The 25,258-nt window shown below is 40.7% G+C and overlaps 1 protein-coding gene across 4 annotated transcripts in view; it reads left to right on the plus strand.

The window, feature by feature from the left end:
- The window catches only part of LOC110835576 (rhotekin), a 141,453-nt gene that overhangs the window by 98,220 nt on the left and 17,975 nt on the right, over positions 1-25,258 (plus strand). The window contains exon 1 of one of the 4 annotated variants that reach the window (XM_022075917.2): positions 14,876-16,383. The exons of the other annotated variants lie outside the window; for them this stretch is intronic. Within the exon in view, the coding sequence (XP_021931609.1) occupies positions 16,183-16,383 (201 nt within the window). The 5' untranslated portion in view covers positions 14,876-16,182. Of the gene's footprint in view, positions 1-14,875; positions 16,384-25,258 lie in introns of those variants that run through there. 4 annotated transcript variants of the gene reach the window in all.

The raw sequence follows: 25,258 nt of genomic DNA on the forward strand, positions 1-25,258 counted from the left end.
AATGCGTTTGAAAAAATGACCTTGAAAATTTTAAAGGCCTCTATTCGGGAAACTAACGGACTGATATTGTTGTGACTATGATATGACGCTGACATGTGCGTGATCTCAAACATACATAAGTATGGTCACTCATATTCCTGCAGATCGGCAGAAAAATGCGTTTGAAAAAATGACCTTGAAAATTTTAAAGGCCTCTGTTCGAGAAACTAACGGACTGATATTGTTGTGACTATGACACGACGCTGACATGTGCGTGATCTTAAACATACATAAATATGGTCACTCATATTCCTGCAGATCGGCAGAAAAATGCGTTTGAAAAAATGACCTTGAAAATTTTAAAGGCCTCTATTCGGGAAACTAACGGACTGATATTGTTGTGACTATGACATGACGCTGACATGTGCGTGACCTCAAGCATGCATAAGTATGGTCACTCATATTCCTGCAGATCGGCAGAAAAATGCGTTTGAAAAAATGACCTTGAAAATTTTAAAGGCCTCTATTCGGGAAACTAACGGACTGATATAGTTGTGACTATGACATGACGCTGACATGTTCGTGACCTCAAACATGCATAAGTATGGTCACTCATATTCCTGCGGATCGGCAGAAAAATGCGTTTGAAGAAATGACCTTGAAAATTTTAAAGGCCTCTATTCGGGAAACTCACTGACCGATATTGTCGTGACTATGATATGACGCTGACATGTGGGTGACCTCAAACATGCATAAGTATGGTCACTCATATTCCTGCAGATCGCCAGAAAAATGCGTTTGAAAAAATGACCTTGAAAATTTTAAAAGTCTCTATTCGACAAACCCAAGGACTGATATTGTCGTGACTATGATATGACGCTGACATGTGCGTGACCTCAAACATGCATAAGTATGGTCACTCATATTCCTGCAGATCGGCAGAAAAATACGTTTGAAAAAATGAGCTTGAAAATTTTAAAGGCCTCTATTCGGGAAACTAACTGACTGATATTGTTGTGACTATGACCTGACTCTGACATGTGCGTGACCTCAAGCATGCATAAGTATGGTCACTCATATTCCTGCAGATCGGCAGAAAAATGCGTTTGAAAAAATGACCTTGAAAATTTTAAAGGCCTCTATTCGGGAAACTAACGGACTGATATTGTTGTGACTATGATATGACGCTGACATGTGGGTGACCTCAAACATGCATAAGTATGGTCACTCATATTCCTGCAGATCGGCAGAAAAATGCGTTTGAAAAAATGAGCTTGAAAATTTTAAAGGCCTCTATTCGAGAAACCCAAGGACTGATATTGTCGTGACTATGACACGACGCTGACATGTGCGTGATCTCAAACATACATAAGTATGGTCACTCATATTCCTGCAGATCGGCAGAAATATGCGTTTGAAAAAATGACCTTGAAAATTTTAAAGACCTCTATTCGGGAAGCCCACGGACCGATATTGTCCTGACTATGACATGACGCTGATATGTGTGTGCCCTCAAACATACATAAGTATGGTCACTCATATTCCTGCAGATCGGCAGAAAAATGCGTTTGAAAAAATGAGCTTGAAAATTTTAAAGGCCTCTGTTCGGGAAACTAACGGACTGATATTGTTGTGACTATGACACGACGCTGACATGTGCGTGATCTTAAACATACATAAATATGGTCACTCATATTCCTGCAGATCGGCAGAAAAATACGTTTGAAAAAAATGAGCTTGAAAATTTTAAAGGCCTCTATTCGGGAAACTCACGGACCGATATTGTCGTGACTATGACATGACGCTGATATGTGTGTGCCCTCAAACATACATAAGTATGGTCACTCATATTCCTGCAGATCGGCAGAAAAATGCGTTTGAAAAAATGAGCTTGAAAATTTTAAAGGCCTCTATTCGGGAAACTAACGGACTGATATTGTTGTGACTATGACATGACGCTGACATGTGCGTGACCTCATACATGCATAAGTATGGTCACTCATATTCCTGCAGATCGGCAGAAAAATACGTTTGAAAAAATGAGCTTGAAAATTTTAAAGGCCTCTATTCGGGAAACTAACGGACTGATATTGTTGTGACTATGACATGACGCTGACATGTGCGTGATCTTAAACATACATAAATATGGTCACTCATATTCCTGCAGATCGGGAGAAAAATGCGTTTGAAAAAAAATGAGCTTGAAAATTTTAAATGCCTCTATTCGGGAAACTCACTGACCGATATTGTCGTGACTATGACATGACGCTGATATGTGTGGCCCTCAAACATACATAAGTATGGTCACTAATATTCCTGCAGATCGGCAGAAAAATGCGTTTGAAAAAATGACCTTGAAAATTTTAAAGGCCTCTATTCGGGAAACCCACGGACTGATATTGTCGTGACTATGACATGACGCTGACATGTGCGTAACCTCAAACATGCATAAGTATGGTCACTTATATTCCTGCAGATCGGCAGAAAAATGCGTTTGAAAAAATGACCTTGAAAATATTAAAGGCCTCTATTCGAGAAACCCAAGGACTCATATTGTCGTGACTATGATATGACGCTGACATGTGCGTGATCTCAAACATACATAAGTATGGTCACTCATATTCCTGCAGATCGGCAGAAAAATACGTTTGAAAAAATGAGCTTGAAAATTTTAAAGGCCTTTATTCGGGAAGCTAACGGACTGATATTGTTGTGACTATGACACGACGCTGACATGTGCGTGATCTCAAACGTACATAAGTATGGTCACTCATATTCCTGCAGATCGGCAGAAATATGCGTTTGAAAAAATGACCTTGAAGATTTTAAAGGCCTCTATTCGGGAAGCCCACGGACCGATATTGTCCTGACTATGACATGACGCTGATATGTGTGTGCCCTCAAACATACATAAGTATGGTCACTCATATTCCTGCAGATCGGCAGAAAAATGCGTTTGAAAAAATGACCTTGAAAATTTTAAAGGCCTCTATTCGAGAAACCCAAGGACTGATATTGTCGTGACTATGATATGACGCTGACATGTGCGTGATCTCAAACATACATAAGTATGGTCACTCATATTCCTGCAGATCGGCAGAAAAATACGTTTGAAAAAATGAGCTTGAAAATTTTAAAGGCCTCTATTCGGGAAACTAACGGACTGATATTGTTGTGACTATGACATGACGCTGACATGTGCGTGCCCTCAAACATACATAAGTATGGTCACTCATATTCCTGCAGATCGGCAGAAAAATACGTTTGAAAAAATGAGCTTGAAAATTTTAAAGGCCTCTATTCGGGAAACTAACGGACTGATATTGTTGTGACTATGACATGACGCTGACATGTGCGTGCCCTCAAACATACATAAGTATGGTCACTCATATTCCTGCAGATCGGCAGAAAGATGCGTTTGAAAAAATGACCTTGAAAATTTTAAAGGCCTCTATTCGGGAAACTCACTGACCGATATTGTCGTGACTATGATATGACGCTGACATGTGCGTGATCTCAAACTAACATAAGTATGGTCACTCATATTCCTGCAGATCGGCAGAAAAATGCGTTTGAAATAATGACCTTGAAACTTTTAAAGGCCTCTATTCGAGAAACCCAAGGACTGATATTGTTGTGACTATGACATGACGCTGACATGTGCATGCCCTCAAACATACATAAGTATGGTCACTCATATTCCTGCAGATCGGCAGAAAAATGCGTTTGAAAAAATGACCTTGAAAATTTCAACGGGCTCTATTCGAGAAACCCACGGACCGATATTGTCGTGACTATGACATGACGGTGACATGTGTGTGCCCTCAAACTTTCATAAGTATGGTCACTCATATTCCTGCAGATCGGCAGAAAAATGCGTTTGAAAAAATGACCTTGAAAATTTTAAAGGCCTCTATTCGGGAAACCCAAGGACTAATATTGTCGTGACTATGACATGAAGCTGACATGTGCGTGACCTCAAACATACATAAGTATGGTCACTCATATTCCTGCAGATCGGCAGAAAAATGCGTTTGAAAAAATGAGCTTGAAAATTTTAAAGGCCTCTATTCGGGAAACCCAAGGACTAATATTGTCGTGACTATGACACGAAGCTGACATGTGCGTGACCTCAAACATGCATAAGTATGGTCACTCATATTCCTGCAGATCGGCAGAAAAATACGTTTGAAAAAATGAGCTTGAAAATTTTAAAGGCCTCTATTCGGGAAACTAACCGACTGATATTGTTGTGACTATGACATGAAGCTGACATGTGCGTGCCCTCAAACATACATAAGTATGGTCACTCATATTCCTGCAGATCGGCAGAAAAATGCATTTGAAAAAATGACCTTGAAAATTTTAAAGGCTTCTATTCGGTAAACCCACGGACTGATATTGTCGTGACTATGACATGACGCTGACATGTGCGTGACCTCAAACATGCACAAGTATGGTCACTCATATTCCTGCAGATCGGCAGAAAAATGCGTTTGAAAAAATGACCTTGAAAATTTTAAAGGCCTCTATTCTGTAAACCCACGGACTGATATTGTCGTGACTATGATATGACGCTGACATGTGCGTGATCTCAAACATACATAAGTATGGTCACTCATATTCCTGCAGATCGGCAGAAAAATACGTTTGAAAAAATGAGCTTGAAAATTTTAAAGGCCTCTATTCGGGAAGCTAACGGACTGATATTGTTGTGACTATGACACGACGCTGACATGTGCGTGATCTCAAACACACATAAGTATGGTCACTCATATTCCTGCAGATCGGCAGAAATATGCGTTTGAAAAAATGACCTTGAAAATTTTAAAGGCCTCTATTCGGGAAGCCCACGGACCGATATTATCCTGACTATGACATGACGCTGATATGTGTGTGCCCTCAAACATACATAAGTATGGTCACTCATATTCCTGCAGATCGGCAGAAAAATGCGTTTGAAAAAATGACCTTGAAAATTTTAAAGGCCTCTATTCGAGAAACCCAAGGACTGATATTGTCGTGACTATGACATGAAGCTGACATGTGCGTGCCCTCAAACATACATAAGTATGGTCACTCATATTCCTGCAGATCGGCAGAAAAATGCATTTGAAAAAATGAGCTTGAAAATTTTAAAGGCTTCTATTCGGTAAACCCACGGACTGATATTGTCGTGACTATGACATGACGCTGACATGTGCGTGACCTCAAACATGCACAAGTATGGTCACTCATATTCCTGCAGATCGGCAGAAAAATGCGTATGAAAAAATGACCTTGAAAATTTTAAAGGCCTCTATTCGAGAAACCCAAGGACTGATATTGTCGTGACTATGATATGACGCTGACATGTGCGTGATCTCAAACATACATAAGTATGGTCACTCATATTCCTGCAGATCGGCAGAAAAATACGTTTGAAAAAATGAGCTTGAAAATTTTAAAGGCCTCTATTCGGGAAGCTAACGGACTGATATTGTTGTGACTATGACACGACGCTGACATGTGCGTGATCTCAAACACACATAAGTATGGTCACTCATATTCCTGCAGATCGGCAGAAATATGCGTTTGAAAAAATGACCTTGAAAATTTTAAAGGCCTCTATTCGGGAAGCCCACGGACCGATATTGTCCTAACTATGACATGACGCTGATATGTGTGTGCCCTCAAACATACATAAGTATGGTCACTCATATTCCTGCAGATCGGCAGAAAAATGCGTTTGAAAAAATGACCTTGAAAATTTTAAAGGCCTCTATTCGAGAAACCCAAGGACTGATATTGTCGTGACTATGACATAACGCTGACATGTGCGTGACCTCAAACATGCATAAGTATGGTCACTCATATTCCTGCAGATCGGCAGAAAAATACGTTTGAAAAAATGAGCTTGAAAAATTTAAAGACCTCTATTCGGGAAACTAACGGACTGATATTATTGTGACTATGACATGACGCTGACAAGTGCGTGATCTCAAACATACATAAGTATGGTCACTCATATTCCTGCAGATCGGCAGAAAAATACGTTTGAAAAAATGAGCTTCAAAATTTTAAAGGCCTCTATTCGGGAAACTAACGGACTGATATTGTTGTGACTATGACACGACGCTGACATGTGCGTGATCTCAAACATACATAAGTATGGTCACTCATATTCCTGCAGATCGGCAGAAATATGCGTTTGAAAAAATGACCTTGAAAATTTTAAAGGCCTCTATTCGGGAAGCCCACGGACCGATATTGTCCTGACTGTGACATGACGCTGATATGTGTGTGCCCTCAAACATACATAAGTATGGTCACTCATATTCCTGCAGATCGGCAGAAAAATGCGTTTGAAAAAATGAGCTTGAAAATTTTAAAGGCCTCTATTCGGGAAACTAACGGACTGATATTGTTGTGACTATGACATGACGCTGACATGTGCGTGACCTCATACATGCATAAGTATGGTCACTCAGATTCCTGCAGATCGGCAGAAAAATACGTTTGAAAAAATGAGCTTGAAAATTTAAAGGCCTCTATTCGGGAAACTATCGGACTGATATTGTTGTGACTAAGACATGACGCTGACATGTGCGTGATCTTAAACATACATAAATATGGTCACTCATATTCCTGCAGATCGGCAGAAAAATGCGTTTGAAAAAAATGAGCTTGAAAATTTTAAAGGCCTCTATTCGGGAAACTCCCTGACCGATATTGTCGTGACTATGACATGACGCTGATATGTGTGTGCCCTCAAACTTACATAAGTATGGTCACTAATATTCCTGCAGATCGGCAGAAAAATGCGTTTGAAATAATGACCTTGAAACTTTTAAAGGCCTCTATTCGAGAAACCCAAGGACTGATATTGTCGTGACTATGATATGACGCTGACATGTGCGTGATCTCAAACATACATAAGTATGGTCACTCATATTCCTGCAGATGGGCAGAAAAATACGTTTGAAAAAATGAGCTTGAAAATTTTAAATGCCTCTATTCGGGAATCTAACGGACTGATATTGTTGTGACTATGACATGACGCTGACATGTGCGTGCCCTCAAACATACATAAGTATGTTCACTCATATTCCTGCAGATCGGCAGAAAAATACGTTTGAAAAAATGAGCTTGAAAATTTTAAAGGCCTCTATTCGGGAAACTAACGGACTGATATTGTTGTGACTATGACATGACGCTGACATGTGCATGCCCTCAAACATACATAAGTATGGTCACTCATATTCCTGCAGATCGGCAGAAAAATGCGTTTGAAAAAATGACCTTGAAAATTTCAACGGGCTCTATTCGAGAAACCCACGGACCGATATTGTCGTGACTATGACATGACGGTGACATGTGTGTGCCCTCAAACTTTCATAAGTATGGTCACTTATATTCCTGCAGATCGGTAGAAAAATGCGTTTGAAAAAATGACCTTGAAAATTTTAAAGGCCTCTATTCGGGTAACCCACGGACTGATATTGTTGTGACTATGACATGACGCTGACATGTGCGTGACCTCAAAAATGCATAAGTATGGTCACTCATATTCCTGCAGATCGGCAGAAAAATGCGTTTTGAAAAAATGACCTTGAAAATTTTAAAGGCCTCTATTCGAGAAACCCATGGACTGATATTGTCGTGACTATGATATGACGCTGAAATGTGCGTGATCTCAAACATACATAAGTATGGTCACTCATATTCCTGCAGATCGGCAGAAAAATGCGTTTGAAAAAATGACCTTGAAAATTTTAAAGGCCTCTATTCGGGAAACCCACGGACTGATATTGTCGTGACTATGACATGACGCTGACATGTGCGTGATCTCAAACATACATAAGTATGGTCACTCATATTCCTGCAGATCGGCAGAAAAATACGTTTGAAAAAATGAGCTTGAAAAATTTAAAGGCCTCTATTCGGGAAACTAACGGACTGATATTATTGTGACTATGACATGACGCTGACAAGTGCGTGATCTCAAACATACATAAGTATGGTCACTCATATTCCTGCAGATCGGCAGAAAAATACGTTTGAAAAAATAACCTTGAAAATTTTAAAGGCCTCTATTCGGGAAGCCCACGGACCGATATTGTCCTGACTGTGACATGACGCTGATATGTGTGTGCCCTCAAACATACATAAGTATGGTCACTCATATTCCTGCAGATCGGCAGAAAAATGCGTTTGAAAAAATGAGCTTGAAAATTTTAAAGGCCTCTATTCGGGAAACTAACGGACTGATATTGTTGTGACTATGACATGACGCTGACATGTGCGTGACCTCATACATGCATAAGTATGGTCACTCAGATTCCTGCAGATCGGCAGAAAAATACGTTTGAAAAAATGAGCTTTAAAATTTAAAGGCCTCTATTCGGGAAACTATCGGACTGATATTGTTGTGACTAAGACATGACGCTGACATGTGCGTGATCTTAAACATACATAAATATGGTCACTCATATTCCTGCAGATCGGCAGAAAAATGCGTTTGAAAAAAATGAGCTTGAAAATTTTAAAGGCCTCTATTCGGGAAACTCACTGACCGATATTGTCGTGACTATGACATGACGCTGATATGTGTGTGCCCTCAAACATACATAAGTATGGTCACTAATATTCCTGCAGATCGGCAGAAAAATGCGTTTGAAATAATGACCTTGAAACTTTTAAAGGCCTCTATTCGAGAAACCCAAGGACTGATATTGTCGTGACTATGATATGACGCTGACATGTGCGTGATCTCAAACATACATAAGTATGGTCACTCATATTCCTGCAGATGGGCAGAAAAATACGTTTGAAAAAATGAGCTTGAAAATTTTAAATGCCTCTATTCGGGAATCTAACGGACTGATATTGTTGTGACTATGACATGACGCTGACATGTGCGTGCCCTCAAACATACATAAGTATGTTCACTCATATTCCTGCAGATCGGCAGAAAAATACGTTTGAAAAAATGAGCTTGAAAATTTTAAAGGCCTCTATTCGGGAAACTAACGGACTGATATTGTTGTGACTATGACATGACGCTGACATGTGCATGCCCTCAAACATACATAAGTATGGTCACTCATATTCCTGCAGATCGGCAGAAAAATGCGTTTGAAAAAATGACCTTGAAAATTTCAACGGGCTCTATTCGAGAAACCCACGGACCGATATTGTCGTGACTATGACATGACGGTGACATGTGTGTGCCCTCAAACTTTCATAAGTATGGTCACTCATATTCCTGCAGATCGGCAGAAAAATGCGTTTGAAAAAATGACCTTGAAAATTTTAAAGGCCTCTATTCGGGTAACCCACGGACTGATATTGTTGTGACTATGACATGACGCTGACATGTGCGTGACCTCAAAAATGCATAAGTATGGTCACTCATATTCCTGCAGATCGGCAGAAAAATGCGTTTTGAAAAAATGACCTTGAAAATTTTAAAGGCCTCTATTCTGTAAACCCACGGACTGATATTGTCGTGACTATGATGTGACGCTGACTTGTGCGTGACCTCAAAAATACATAAGTATGGTCACTCATATTCCTGCTGATCGGCAGAATAATGCGTTTGAAAAAATGAGCTTGAAAATTTTAAAGGCCTCTATTCGGGAAACTAACGGACTGATATTGTTGTGACTATGACATGACGCTGACATCTGCGTGCCCTCAAACATACATAAGTATGGTCACTCATATTCCTGCAGATCGGCAGAAAAATGAGTTCGAAAAAATGAGCTTGAAAATTTTAAAGGCCTCTATTCGGTAAACCCGTGGACTGATATTGTCGTTACTATGACATGACGCTGACATGTGCGTGACCTCATACATGCATAAGTATGGTCACTCAGATTCCTGCAGATCGGCAGAAAAATACGTTTGAAAAAATGAGCTTGAAAATTTTAAAGGCCTCTATTCGGGAAACTATCGGACTGATATTGTTGTGACTAAGACATGACGCTGACATGTGCGTGATCTTAAACATACATAAATATGGTCACTCATATTCCTGCAGATCGGCAGAAAAATGCGTTTGAAAAAAATGAGCTTGAAAATTTTAAAGGCCTCTATTCGGGAAACTCACTGACCGATATTGTCGTGACTATGACATGACGCTGATATGTGTGTGCCCTCAAACATACATAAGTATGGTCACTAATATTCCTGCAGATCGGCAGAAAAATGCGTTTGAAATAATGACCTTGAAACTTTTAAAGGCCTCTATTCGAGAAACCCAAGGACTGATATTGTCGTGACTATGATATGACGCTGACATGTGCGTGATCTCAAACATACATAAGTATGGTCACTCATATTCCTGCAGATGGGCAGAAAAATACGTTTGAAAAAATGAGCTTGAAAATTTTAAAGGCCTCTATTCGGGAATCTAACGGACTGATATTGTTGTGACTATGACATGACGCTGACATGTGCGTGCCCTCAAACATACATAAGTATGTTCACTCATATTCCTGCAGATCGGCAGAAAAATACGTTTGAAAAAATGAGCTTGAAAATTTTAAAGGCCTCTATTCGGGAAACTAACGGACTGATATTGTTGTGACTATGACATGACGCTGACATGTGCATGCCCTCAAACATACATAAGTATGGTCACTCATTCCTGCAGATCGGCAGAAAAATGCGTTTGAAAAAATGACCTTGAAAATTTCAACGGGCTCTATTCGAGAAACCCACGGACCGATATTGTCGTGACTATGACATGACGGTGACATGTGTGTGCCCTCAAACTTTCATAAGTATGGTCACTCATATTCCTGCAGATCGGCAGAAAAATGCGTTTGAAAAAATGACCTTGAAAATTTTAAAGGCCTCTATTCGGGTAACCCATGGACTGATATTGTTGTGACTATGACATGACGCTGACATGTGCGTGACCTCAAAAATGCATAAGTATGGTCACTCATATTCCTGCAGATCGGCAGAAAAATGCGTTTTGAAAAAATGACCTTGAAAATTTTAAAGGCCTCTATTCGAGAAACCCATGGACTGATATTGTCGTGACTATGATATGACGCTGAAATGTGCGTGATCTCAAACATACATAAGTATGGTCACTCATATTCCTGCAGATCGGCAGAAAAATACGTTTGAAAAAATGACCTTGAAAATTTTAAAGGCCTCTATTCGGGAAACCCACGGACTGATATTGTCGTGACTATGACATGACGCTGACATGTGCGTGATCTCAAACATACATAAGTATGGTCACTCATATTCCTGCAGATCGGCAGAAAAATGCGTTTGAAAAGATGACCTTGAAAATTTTAAAGGCCTCTATTCGGTAAACCCACGGACTGATATTTTCGTGACTATGATGTGACGCTGACTTGTGCGTGACCTCAAAGATACATAAGTATGGTCACTCATATTCCTGCTGATCGGCAGAATAATGCGTTTGAAAAAATGAGCTTGAAAATTTTAAAGGCCTCTATTCGGGAAACTAACGGACTGATATTGTTGTGACTATGACATGACGCTGACATCTGCGTGCCCTCAAACATACATAAGTATGGTCACTCATATTCCTGCAGATCGGCAGAAAAATGCGTTTGAAAAAATGAGCTTGAAAATTTTAAAGGCCTCTATTCGGGAAACTAACGGACTGATATTGTTGTGACTATGACATGACGCTGACATGTGCGTGACCTCATACATGCATAAGTATGGTCACTCAGATTCCTGCAGATCGGCAGAAAAATACGTTTGAAAAAATGAGCTTGAAAATTTAAAGGCCTCTATTCGGGAAACTATCGGACTGATATTGTTGTGACTAAGACATGACGCTGACATGTGCGTGATCTTAAACATACATAAATATGGTCACTCATATTCCTGCAGATCGGCAGAAAAATGCGTTTGAAAAAAATGAGCTTGAAAATTTTAAAGGCCTCTATTCGGGAAACTCACTGACCGATAATGTCGTGACTATGACATGACGCTGATATGTGTGTGCCCTCAAACATACATAAGTATGGTCACTAATATTCCTGCAGATCGGCAGAAAAATGCGTTTGAAATAATGACCTTGAAACTTTTAAAGGCCTCTATTCGAGAAACCCAAGGACTGATATTGTCGTGACTATGATATGACGCTGACATGTGCGTGATCTCAAACATACATAAGTATGGTCATTCATATTCCTGCAGATGGGCAGAAAAATACGTTTGAAAAAATGAGCTTGAAAATTTTAAAGGCCTCTATTCGGGAATCTAACGGACTGATATTGTTGTGACTATGACATGACGCTGACATGTGCGTGCCCTCAAACATACATAAGTATGTTCACTCATATTCCTGCAGATCGGCAGAAAAATACGTTTGAAAAAATGAGCTTGAAAATTTTAAAGGCCTCTATTCGGGAAACTAACGGACTGATATTGTTGTGACTATGACATGACGCTGACATGTGCATGCCCTCAAACATACATAAGTATGGTCACTCATATTCCTGCAGATCGGCAGAAAAATGCGTTTGAAAAAATGACCTTGAAAATTTCAACGGGCTCTATTCGAGAAACCCACGGACCGATATTGTCGTGACTATGACATGACGGTGACATGTGTGTGCCCTCAAACTTTCATAAGTATGGTCACTCATATTCCTGCAGATCGGCAGAAAAATGCGTTTGAAAAAATGACCTTGAAAATTTTAAAGGCCTCTATTCGGGTAACCCACGGACTGATATTGTTGTGACTATGACATGACGCTGACATGTGCGTGACCTCAAAAATGCATAAGTATGGTCACTCATATTCCTGCAGATCGGCAGAAAAATGCGTTTTGAAAAAATGACCTTGAAAATTTTAAAGGCCTCTATTCGAGAAACCCATGGACTGATATTGTCGTGACTATGATATGACGCTGAAATGTGCGTGATCTCAAACATACATAAGTATGGTCACTCATATTCCTGCAGATCGGCAGAAAAATACGTTTGAAAAAATGACCTTGAAAATTTTAAAGGCCTCTATTCGGGAAACCCACGGACTGATATTGTCGTGACTATGACATGACGCTGACATGTGCGTGATCTCAAAGATACATAAGTATGGTCACTCATATTCCTGCAGATCGGCAGAAAAATGCGTTTGAAAAGATGACCTTGAAAATTTTAAAGGCCTCTATTCGGTAAACCCACGGACTGATATTGTCGTGACTATGATGTGACGCTGACTTGTGCGTGACCTCAAAGATACATAAGTATGGTCACTCATATTCCTGCTGATCGGCAGAATAATGCGTTTGAAAAAATGAGCTTGAAAATTTTAAAGGCCTCTATTCGGGAAACTAACGGACTGATATTGTTGTGACTATGACATGACGCTGACATCTGCGTGCCCTCAAACATACATAAGTATGGTCACTCATATTCCTGCAGATCGGCAGAAAAATGAGTTTGAAAAAATGAGCTTGAAAATTTTAAAGGCCTCTATTCGGTAAACCCATGGACTGATATTGTCGTTACTATGATATGACGCTGACATGTGCGTTACCTCAAACATACATAAGTATGGTCACTCATATTCCTGCAGATCGGCAGAAAAATGCGTTTGAAAAAATGAGCTTGAAAATTTTAAAGGCCTCTATTCGGGAAACTAACGGACTGATTTTGTCGTGACTATGACATGACGCTGATATGTGCGTGACCTCAAACATACATAAATATGGTCACTCAGATTCGAGCAGATCGGCAGAAAAATGCTTTCGAAAAAATTACCTACGAGTGACCTTGAAATTTTTATATTCCTTTATTCGGAAAACCCCATAACTTATATTGTTGTGACTGTGATATGACCTTGACTTGTCTGCTACCTAAACGATACGTATGTTCACTAAGTTACATAAAGTTTCGGTAGAATTATGTGCGAAATTAATTCGCCTTGGAATTTTTAAATGACTTCATTAATGAAAACCTCGGGTTGATATTGTCCTGAAGTATAATGACATTGACAGATACGTGACTGTATCATACCTATCCCATAATAGGTAAACCCATTGGATATTTTTGACCTGTGTATTGCTCTAGAAGTCTGGAGTATCAAACGACTGCTCCTGTTTGCTTCAGAAATATGTGTGAAACAAGTCACGTGTTCGTTAATGTGTGGAGCAAGTCTGTTCCAGATTTATTCGTGAGGCTAAAGACACCACACATATATAGTTGCTTCAGGAGGCCTATTAAAAATAGAGACGCTCTTCACTTTAGCTGCTAATTTACATTATGGTAAGGAGATAAATATGCCTGGAAACCGCGTTTGTTGTTTAAATACCTTATATAACTTTGGGATGGAGTCCCATGTGATGCTTAAATTCACTCGTGTCTGGTAACAGGAAAATACAATGAATGTTGACTTCATAGGATTTGATGTTTTCACGGCGGTGAGTCTGAAGATGGCTGTCTTCTGGGTTGTTGCACTGTGTAGTTTGATCATCGCCTTGATGATGGAGGCAGCAAGGACCTCCGAAACGTCGATAAAGTTGTACCAGACTACACGGCGCAACAGCCATGTTGAATGTTGTGTGACGAAACTGTGATTAAGGCACAAAATTCCTTGTCTGAATATGTCTATCTTCAGCGTTGTGCCGTGCAGTCTGGTAGGGTTTCAGAGGTTCTTCATGTCTCCAATATGAGGGCGATGGCGCAGAAGTAAGAGAGCTATGATGGTGGCTGTATTTTGCTATATAGTTTTGAGACTATAATGCGCGCTTTGACGACGGGACAATGCGCCCATTTGCCATTGTGCGCGAAGTGCCCTTCACAGCGACAACGTCTGATGAAAGGTTTCGCAGCCTGTCTAATCGACAATGGTGAAGCAGCTGACTGAGCTTGCCGACGAGCCCGCCACGGCTGTTCGCTGGTCGCTGGCTTGGCCTCGCAGTTGTTCCAGGCGGCACCTAGCAGCTGGTTGTTGCTTCGTTTGTGTTTCTCTAGGCTCATCCTTCTGTGCGGTATCAACAAAGGGACGTGGAATTAAGCTGACTGCCTGGAGTGTTGGTGTTTCACACAAGTTGTGTGCGCGACCAAGAATATCGTAATAGAAGCCCTGTGTTGTTTGTGGAAGAAAATTTAAATTAAGTGTGAAATTTCGTGCCAGAGTTAGAACTATTAAACGTACAAAACAGTATTAGTATAATGATGATATTAATAAGATATAGCAGTTGAATCCTGTCCGAAGTTTCGTATGTGTGAAGATAACAAATTGCCTTTTTTTGGGAGTATAATGATATTCGTATTTACGCCTTTAATTATTGATTGGACTGTTATTTTTTAAAACATAAATCATACGACAGTACTTGAATTTGTGCCGCGATTGCTAAATATCTGTATACTGCTCATTTGAGTCTTGTAAATTTTGAGTGAAATTTCTCCGTGAACAATCTCTTTCTCTAAATACTGCTAGAATTGTCTGCGATGAAGTAGCTCTTCAGAGATGGATATATACAAACTGATATGAAAGTGAAAGCGATGGACCGAAAGCGTGAATCTGCAGCACGATAAGTGATCGAAGAAGTGCACAAATGCTGTGTTCTACGCCGGCATGGGGTGCCGATAAATGAGAACCTCATGCATTATTTTGCCGGCGCACGTGTTTCTATAACCAGTTTTCTACGTCCACCCTGTGCCATCAGTCGCGCTTGCGTCAAATAACCCGTCTCCCCACTTCCCCCCCTCAACAGTCCCCTTGGCTACCCTTTTGTGCCGAACAATACGCACAGTTCTGAACTAGGCATTGAGGGAAGTGGTTTGTGTTGAATGGAGTTTGTTTTCCTGTTAAGGTTACGATTTATTTCTAAAACTTGTACAGCTGCGAGTATGGAAAATCTAAATGAATTTTCCGCGCACCGAAAGTCGTATCAAAACTGAATTGTAGTGTGGAGAAATATCCAACGTCTGAATCCCTCTGTGTGTTGCATACAGTCGGTTTGAAGAGGATTCTTGACATTAGTGCTTTGAATCATTTGTGCAGTGTTTTGTGCAATTTAAATATTCTATGGCAGAATTGAACGGTAAACTGTAGTGGTTACACAAAGTGATGTTTGTTAATATATAAGTATCACACATAATGGTTTTTAGTTTGATTCCGATACGATCGTTATGATGATGCTAAAAATTTAAGTTCTTTATTGATATCTCCCCTCTAAGCGGGGAAGTTTTGTCCGTGGTAGTGTAATGGACTCGTGTTTCCCTCCTCTGGCGGCCCTGAGCCTCAGGGACCATCGTAAGTCAAATGGCCACCAGACCACCAATAACCGTCAGGGTCGCCCCTCCGCCGCACAGCAGTCGCCCGGGGAGGCTGACAGCTATGGCAAGATCGAGATTCTGCAGGACTTGGATTTGTACTACATCCGTCAGATAGCGCACAATCTCAAGGTAGTTCATTAAAGTTTACGGCAAACTGACCAGTTATGTCATTTGGGTACAAAGACCATGTGATGGGAACTAGCTTTAAAGTAGCGTCGCGATTTAATGATCCCTCGCCCTGATCACGTGTGAAGTAGCAAGCGCCATTTTTTTGTTCAAGCCCGAAACGTCGAAGAATGCAGTCGCAAGCTGGTACAGTGGTCGCAAATAAATTAAGTTCGCAATCTGCCTGGCAGACACGTGGTTATCGGCCAGTGCCACTTCGACAGAGCCATGGTAGGAGGATCATCAAATCGTGACCAGGACAGTGACATAATATTTCTAGCGACTCTAGAACGGTTGAGGATGAGTGGACCTTCATGCCTTCCCAACACGGCACGGTAGTTACAGAATCTGCATATAATCCGATTTAGAGACGGGAAGAAGATACGGTTGTCATATTGTAGGGTACAGCAGTCCCTCACCAACCGCAGATTTCAAGTATCCGCGACTTGCCACCCCACTTTTTCCAACAGAATTTTTAGTTTAATGTATCCGCTGCTTTTGTGTTGGAAATACACGGCAGAGTTATTATTTGTCTTTTGTGTTTGGACTGATGAGGGTCTCCAGCATTTACCCTAATATCCATTTCCGCGTAAGGTCCACCCACCTCTGTGCTTTCAGGAACATCAGCCCGCATATGGCGTAGGTGGGTGTGGAGGATTGGTACAGTGCAACATTTTCAATTTCCAGATCATACAAGTGCTTTTAGTTGCTTCGTCCATTATTTGGCAACTCTGTGACTCTGTATCAAATACTGAAGTTCGTTGGCCTTGAATGGTTGTATGATTGCATGATTTTGAATTATGAATGGAGAAACAGAAAAGTTTCATATGCCTGTACCACCTCCATGGAGTAAAGTCCACAAGACGATGTTTAATAACCGCTCATGTGGTCACCGAATTTGGAACCCAAAGGTTCGTTCGGTAATGTATTCACAAGAGCCCGACACTGGTCGCTGCCCCCATACAGTCGAATCCAGTTCACACTGACATCCTATCATGTTAATATTCATTTGTTTTGCTCTGGTCTTGCAATCAAAATCTTATTTTTGACCGTGAGACAGATGAATTTTGCGTCTAAAAGGGAAGGAAATTACAAATAATCCTCAGTTATGAAGTAAGGCCGTTGTTTCATTGTGGATGGAATTGTTACCATCACTGCCTGTCTCATGGTTCAGTCTACCACCACAAAGGGCTGATAGCAGATCAGTACAGAATCCAGATGTAGAGATGATGAGAATATGTTAAACTTTGTTCACCCCTCCAGTAGGGTAGGAAAACTTCCCTTCCGCCCCTTCATTCTTTCCCCCTTTCTGCAACGTAAGTTGGGGGGGGGGGTAAGATTTATCCTAGTGATCTCGCCAGCTGAGCGTACTGGTGGGATTTCCCCTTGGGTTCATAAGTTTGAAGCAAGTATATGTACTTTCGCTTTGCCCTGTTGGGTGCAAGGCTGAAGTGACGTGATAAAGGCATTGCATGGTTGCTGACCTCGAAAAGTGGAGTGTGTTCAATAAATTATTCGAACTTGTGAAATAGGGGAAAATTCTGTAACGATAGTAACACAACTCGACCGTAACACTCACAACTGATATTGAACAAATCTTTGTCTGCATGGCTCGCAGAAATACGCAAAGTCATTGACCTTAACCTGCCTGAAAATACACTCAATTACGTGTACGTATAATTAATCGATAATATTGAGACGCCGTTAAAAATATGGCCCATCCCATATCAGCCGAAATTGGTTTGTCAGAATAGTGAATATGCTACTTGTTTGATGACCAGAATTCGATTCACGGGAGGGGCGGAGATTTTTCATTTTGCAACCGCAGCCATGACGGAGAAAAGTGCCCGTTTTTGTTTTAATGGACTGTCTATTCCGGCAGAAATATTTATAATAAACTGTTACTTCCCAGCATGGCTTCGTAGTGTTAAATGGATCTTCCATAAATAGGATTAAATGCAGTGGCGAATACTTCGGTCTGGCTAGCAGTGCACCTCAGTACTTGCCAGACCACTTAGAATGGCAGAAATATTTTAGTATATTGCATTTCCGCACGCCCCGACTTCTAGACCGGGCTTAGACATTGGTTAAATGGGATACATTTCTGATCTTCAGTGATCAGCTTGATCAGATCAAAGGGGATGAACTGGGTAAGACGTGCAGACTCCTGGATTAAAATGGATATTAAAGAAATATGGTGTAAGGTTATTGACCCGGTACAACTGGGGCAGATTGAATATGGCGCCGTTCTTTTATTAACACGGTAATTAATGAACATTGGAGATCCATAACAGACGGCAAATTTCATGACCAGCTGAATGACTGTCATATTTTAAAGAAGGACTTTGCTGCAAGAAATTAATTTAGTTATAGTGGAATTTTTGTACATGGGGTAGAATGGGGTTGATTTATCTACGCCTGTTATATTAACCATTGTCACAGGCGTGCACGACGTTTCGGGAGACGGTTCTTCAAATGTCGTCAGGTTATTGGCTGTCACACTGGCAATTTTGTATAATTTTTTTTTTAATTTCAGTGCCATTGACCGCAGATAGGATTAAATCGAAGGCCTTTTGAATACTGCACAAGTTTGCAAATCATTAGGGCCACCCATTATACTAATTACTTTTCTGTGGGTTGTAAAAAGGCGCATAGGGACTTGTTGGCAAGGATTTATTACTATTGCATTGGACCGATCCGAAGGCAGCTGTGTCTCGCTGTCAGGATCAGTTGTTAGGGTCATTGTAGGACCTTTAAATGAGAGGTCACGATCGTCTGGTTGGTTGTTTAGGCCAGCAGAGCGTCTCGTTTTGTAGTAGCAATACGGTAGAAAGACTAGAAAGTTAAAATGGATGAAGTTCGACGCACGAGTTGATGCTGTGATCGTAAAGAAACAATGAGTGAGTGTGTGTTCTGGATTAAACTGGCTCATGGGATGCAATGATGGGCTATTGTGGACACGGTGATGATGAACCTTCGAATTTCATAAGAGGCAGGGAATTTTACAGCAGCTGAGCAACTACCAGTTTCTAAAGAATTTGCTCTATGTTGGTTTAAAGTAACAGTTCCGTTAGAATAAGTTATTTTTTGGAATGGGCTATGGTTTTAAAATATCAAAAGCGAAATCACCTAGAAAAAGTCCCATATCGCTCAGTAATGTTATTAGTTCCTTCGCCTACGTCACTATATAGTAAAACATAAACACAAAGGAAAACGAGAACTAAGGTGTGTGAAGATTTACGGGAAGAATCACCACCATGAGAACCTCATTCTGTATGGGAAGATTTGTTCTCAACTATAAAAGGACTCTGCTATGTGGAGATAGTTGTCTGTGGAGATCTACGAAATTTCTCTACGTTCTGGAGTTGGTTGGTACACGTCAAAGGACTTAAATCGCAATGATTTTATGCTGGGTTCAGAATTCGCGAACTGTATAGTTATCCATCAAGCAGAAAATGTCCCCATAACCACAGGCGAATAAGTTCCGTTTTCGGGGAAGGGAAATGTACGTTGAAGTGCAAGTTTGCTCTCTTTGTAAGTTGTTTACCTGCCTAAAGTAACAGCACTGCTGGAATATGGCCAAGAACCTACTCATTTTAAATAAGCAACCGTCTGTAACTTTCTCGTCCTCTCAGCTTGAAACTAGGACGGTCTTTGTCGCTGGGAAAACACCCTCTGTGCTTAATGGATCCCATAACCGTCATAACTTGATGTTGAAGAGAGCAGTCTCCAGCGTTTTGATGAAACTCTAAACTGTAGACCCTGCGTGATTTGAGGTTATGGCCGCGGTCAAAATATCGATGCTCGTCTTCTGGGTAAAACGCACCTCAGCATTGAAAGATAGAGGCAGTCTGTTCTTTTCACCGTTGATATCTACCTATTCTACAGGGCGTTTCAACTCTTAAGGTCAGCATCGACATTTAACTTCCTTGGAAACCTCATTTCTTATGTTGATGGTGTAAGAAGACCACCATAAACTTTAACTTAATCTTTGTTTACTAATGACATTTCCTACAGGTGTAATGGTTTTACCGTCCTGAAGAACACTGTCTTCTGGGATGCTGTGCCGTGTAGTCTCGTATAAATTGACCGACGTATGAGAGGCGCGAAACACAACATTCCAGAATACATCTTTGTTTGTTTCTCGTGAAATCTCACTTCTTTTAACGCCGTGTGTAAGAATCGGAGAATTTTCCGTGAAAACGAGATGTACCACGTGATGATACTACCCGCTTAACAGAGTGGCGAAGTGGGGAAAGTATTTCTTGAATTTAAACGACCTAAAAGTAAAATCTGCAAGAGAAACTAACGCTGAGAAAAAGATTGCATGTGTAAATAAAATTAACCTTCCCTCATTTACACTGATTTGAATGCTAACATTATGTTAAAATAACACAAAGGAAGCTGGTTGTAGTGTTTGACGAAGGATAACAGAACTGACAGTTCTGTTATCCTATAGTTGATAAATTAGGGAGCAAACGGACGGTTTACTGACGTTTCTCACATACATAAAGAACGTGTTATCATGACAGTATGGACAATTTTATTCTCACTTCGGGAAGCATTTATGATGCCTTACACCGCGGACAATGATTTGATAATTTCTGTAGTTTATTCCAAAGAAAGAATCTGTCGTTAATGACGGCCTCTTGGAGGTTATAAATGCGCGTCTGTAATGAATGTAGCGGGACCTGCGGGTTATATGTGAGGGGTTTCTGATACGCACATGGGAAAAGAAATTTGCTCTTCTCAACAAAATGGACTTTTCTTGGAACATTTGCATAAGAATCCGTCACCAGATGCTACTTTGTCACACCACCCGTCAGCGTGGCATAATCACAGTGACGTAATGTCTGTTTATACGTAAGGAGCGAAACATTTGAAGGCTACCTGAACTACTGCACACCTTCCGACGCTACTCGTGTTATGTAGAATATGAGTTGCATTACGCACAAGCCATGATTGATAAATTTTCTTCAGACACGTTAGGTTTTTTCACGCTTGTCGAGAAGTGGTCAGATAACGTCCGTCCGTATGTGTACTTCTGCAGTCCACGTAGTGAATTTCGGTCAGATTTAGTCGTTGGATCTACACCAACATGGGCGATAATTACTTCTATATTAGTTCGATATTATGAATTTATTTTATTAAATCTGTATCGATTCTTCGGTCTTCTTCAGCTGTAAACCTGTGGGACATTGCTTTACATTTGAAAACGACAATTCGATTTATATTTAAACGTGAATAAAATATTATTAAGCCTACTTTTCCAAGGGCTGACTCCGTAAAAATGTCAATCAAAAATTTATTTAGAAAACTGTATTGCAGTCCTGGCGATAGCATATGGATAGTTCCGCCATTTCCATTACTATGGGTTCTACAGAGCCCTACGTTTTAAGAGATGGCTCTGCTTCCGTCTTCAAGTGAAAGGTACGTACCCAGTTGGGTCTGTAGAAGACGACAAGTCTCGATCAATAGCCCATTGATGCGGAATAGCCCTGAAGATGGAGGCGGTATGTTCTTAGGAAACTTTGCTTTATACCTACAAGTCCGCATGGCGTTAGTACGCAGATCAACATCGTCACAGTGTTTCTTCATTACAAAGATCGGTTGGTGAAAGTAGCTTATAGAAAAATTAAATATTTGTGACTCCAAGGGGTTTTATGGTGCAGGGACTGCGGTGGGACCCAACACAATATGCATTTTCACTTGAAGACTGGAGTATTCAGCTCCCGAAACGCAGTGGTTTCATTTCAGAATACGAAAAGATAGAGCAAGTCCAGAAAAATAAGCAGTGTTGAAGGAATCTTTGTAGGATAATCATGCGGAACCTCTAAATAACACGTTGCGAGCACGATGAAGTTAATAAATGTTAAATTAAGTGGTACTTGTAGTTACCACTTGTTTCCGGAGTGGTAGATGCAAAGTGGTGCATGGTTAGTACGGAATCCCGTCGTGGTGGGTGGACAAGACCGCACCCTGCAACTCCTAGGAACCTGCTCGCGGCGTTACGTGATGCAAGGAGCAGGCTGTGATGATTTCAGGAATTCGTATAACGCTGATGTTTGTGAACAAGTTACTAAACTGTTTGTACAGACATCCGGTTCCAGTCAGAGGATATCTGATTTATATACCGACATCATTCAGCAATCCTGACTTTTTAAATTTCCTCCAGGTAAATTTCGTCACGTCATTCCGTCTGTCAGAATGTTGCAGCTCGAATGATTTTTATATTTGGGTTTATTTCTAAAATTTGATTGCACAGTGTTTAGAACCTTTTGGATGTTTACCAAATTAATTTGTTCGTTAGATGAACTGGGGTGTTGGAAGTCACACGACCCGTAGCCTCTCTGCGTGTATCTGCTTCCTGTCCATAAATCCGCTTTTTCCGGCAGAGTTGTCCTACGTCACAAGGGTCTGGCGGGTCGGATGAATCGCTTCACATGTCCAGCGAAGAACAAAGCAAAGTTATCGGTTGGAGTCCACACGACTGCTTTTGACGAACGACTTTCTTTTTGTATTATGAAAGTAAAGCAAAATCAGATTTATGAGCAAATGTTTATTACCTGCCGGTGTAGTACACAGCTTGTCTCGGTTGTGACGAACTGATACGAAATAAAAATGACGATACCTGGAAGGAAATTAATCAGTTGTAATCTGATTATTGTCCTACAGTTGATACAGTTTTATCGCGGGTTCATCCTCTGGGGATGCTTACTTCTGGTGCCTCCGTCTTCTACGCGCTCCTCAGATTTTAATTCAACTTTGTATTAAACTCTGAACATTCCTACATTTCAGTCGCGTTCGCAACTAAAAATTGTTTTTATGCGCCACTTAGCTTTGCCCTGTCTGAACAGAGATGCGATTATCAAGAAATTCGTTGGTTGTAGGTATATTTATATTTGACGCAAAATATCTGGGAACCTGGGATGCCACAGTAAGAGGGGTGACTAAATGGAAAGGGCGGGAGGGGAATACGATTCCTTATGCGCTGTCTCTTCCCCTCCCACCCTCTGCATCGCGACTGGCTGACCATCAACATGTGTATTTGCAAAGGTCAACGGAGCTCGGAGATATCTTGCGACAAGTATACAAACTGTTTACCAACTTGATGAGGGGGCTAAATTATACATGTTAACAAAGGTTGTACTTGCTGTTCGCCCCCATGTACTTTGCTTTGCAACTGTTTGTGCAATGAAACGCGTTTATCTTATCTTATTGGCTTTCCACTTCCATTTCCGCTGGATAGTGACGTTTTGTCACGCAGGATACTGGCATGTAACAGGAAACAATCCCTCTAAAGTAACTTTGGGTTATTTATGGACCCAGATAATGTAATATCCAATGAAAGTTGAACGGAAAGTCTACTAATTTGTAATATATACTCATAGTGTTACAGATTCAGTACGCGTTAACAGGAACACGAGCTCCAAATTGAAACTGCAATTGTTTGACCATAGGCACTTAACATTTTAATGTTTCAGTGAGCTTCGTCTTCGAAGGATTTATGTTTCTCTGAATCTGTTCATCAAGTTCTAAGTGATGTTTTTAACATGTTTAAAGCTTGCTCTGTTAAAATATGCAGAATAGGATCGTGATATAAAGTAGCTAAGAAATCTTTTGGAAATATGGCAAAATTAAAATATTTGGGAATGGCAGTAACAAATCAAAATTATATTTACGAAGAAAGGAGATTCTCACGGCGGTGAGTTCTGGATATTTGCACCGTGTTGTCTTGTAGAAGTTTATCCGACGTTTCGCAGGTGCTTGCTGCAAGGCATGACCCAGAAGACAGTCGTCTTAAAGATCAGATTAACTTCTGGGAATGTTTTCTACCAAGAAGTTCAGAATCGTTTATTTTCCTGTCTTTACGTAAAGCAAAGTCCAAAGAGCACTCACCTGTTTTACGTATGGGTTTGAATCAGTCTCTGTCTCTAAGGTAAGGACGTAGTTTTTTGTTTGTGAACAGGGCAATGGATGTATTTGAAACTAAAACAGAGTAAGTAACAGGGTTGTAGAAAATTTCAAAACAGATGATTCGCAATATATAACGTACTCTTAACCTGATATTGTTAGGATGAGCTTTGCAGACTTATGAAGCAAGCGGTTAATAGGAAGATCATACATTTGTATCTAATCTCGAAAACTAAAAAGTTCATCGTTGTGCAAAAAGGGTACATACCTAAACTTATATATCGTGTAAACATTTTCTCACTTTTTAAAAATATTTCGATACAGAAGGCTTATACCGTACATTCACGTAGCTTGGGGACAAAATATTTTATTCTTGTATGGATTTTACCGTCTCTGCTGTTGATCTTCGTCAACGATCTCTTTACATATTCAACATACATGATCACACCTCATTTGACTTTGGCTGTCGTCCCAAGCAGCTGAGACGGTGTAGTTAACCTAAACTCAGCGGGTTTGGACTATGTAAAATACTCGTAGCTCCTAGGATAGCACGCGTGGGTCGTCATGAACCCATTCAGTATGCCGGTTACGTCACCAAGTTGGAGGAGCGGCGAATGGCTTGGCCTGGGCCTGGGCCTCCAGCATTCGTCTGCCTCGTTCCTCTGATCTTTGTGCAAAAACCTTTCACTGTCGCACCATAATCAAACGGCAGGCTACTGGATTGTTTGTTGGTGACTGTCAATAGGTTGACCACTCCAGGCCTGCTTCTCACTTCGACTTAGGGCTGGACATTTACCATGATCGGATTTCTCATTACGAGTCACTTTACCCACGGATTACGTAGGATCGACTGGCGAACGGGCCTGATGGAAGTGAACGACGGGTGTTTGGAACCGAGTCCCAGATCCAGTCGGTCTCCTAACTG

This window comes from Zootermopsis nevadensis, unplaced genomic scaffold (genome assembly GCF_977971745.1).
Source record: "Zootermopsis nevadensis isolate Lab colony 2312 unplaced genomic scaffold, Znev_1.0 Znev_ptg000008l, whole genome shotgun sequence".
NCBI classification, from domain to species: Eukaryota; Metazoa; Arthropoda; class Insecta; order Blattodea; family Termopsidae; genus Zootermopsis; species Zootermopsis nevadensis.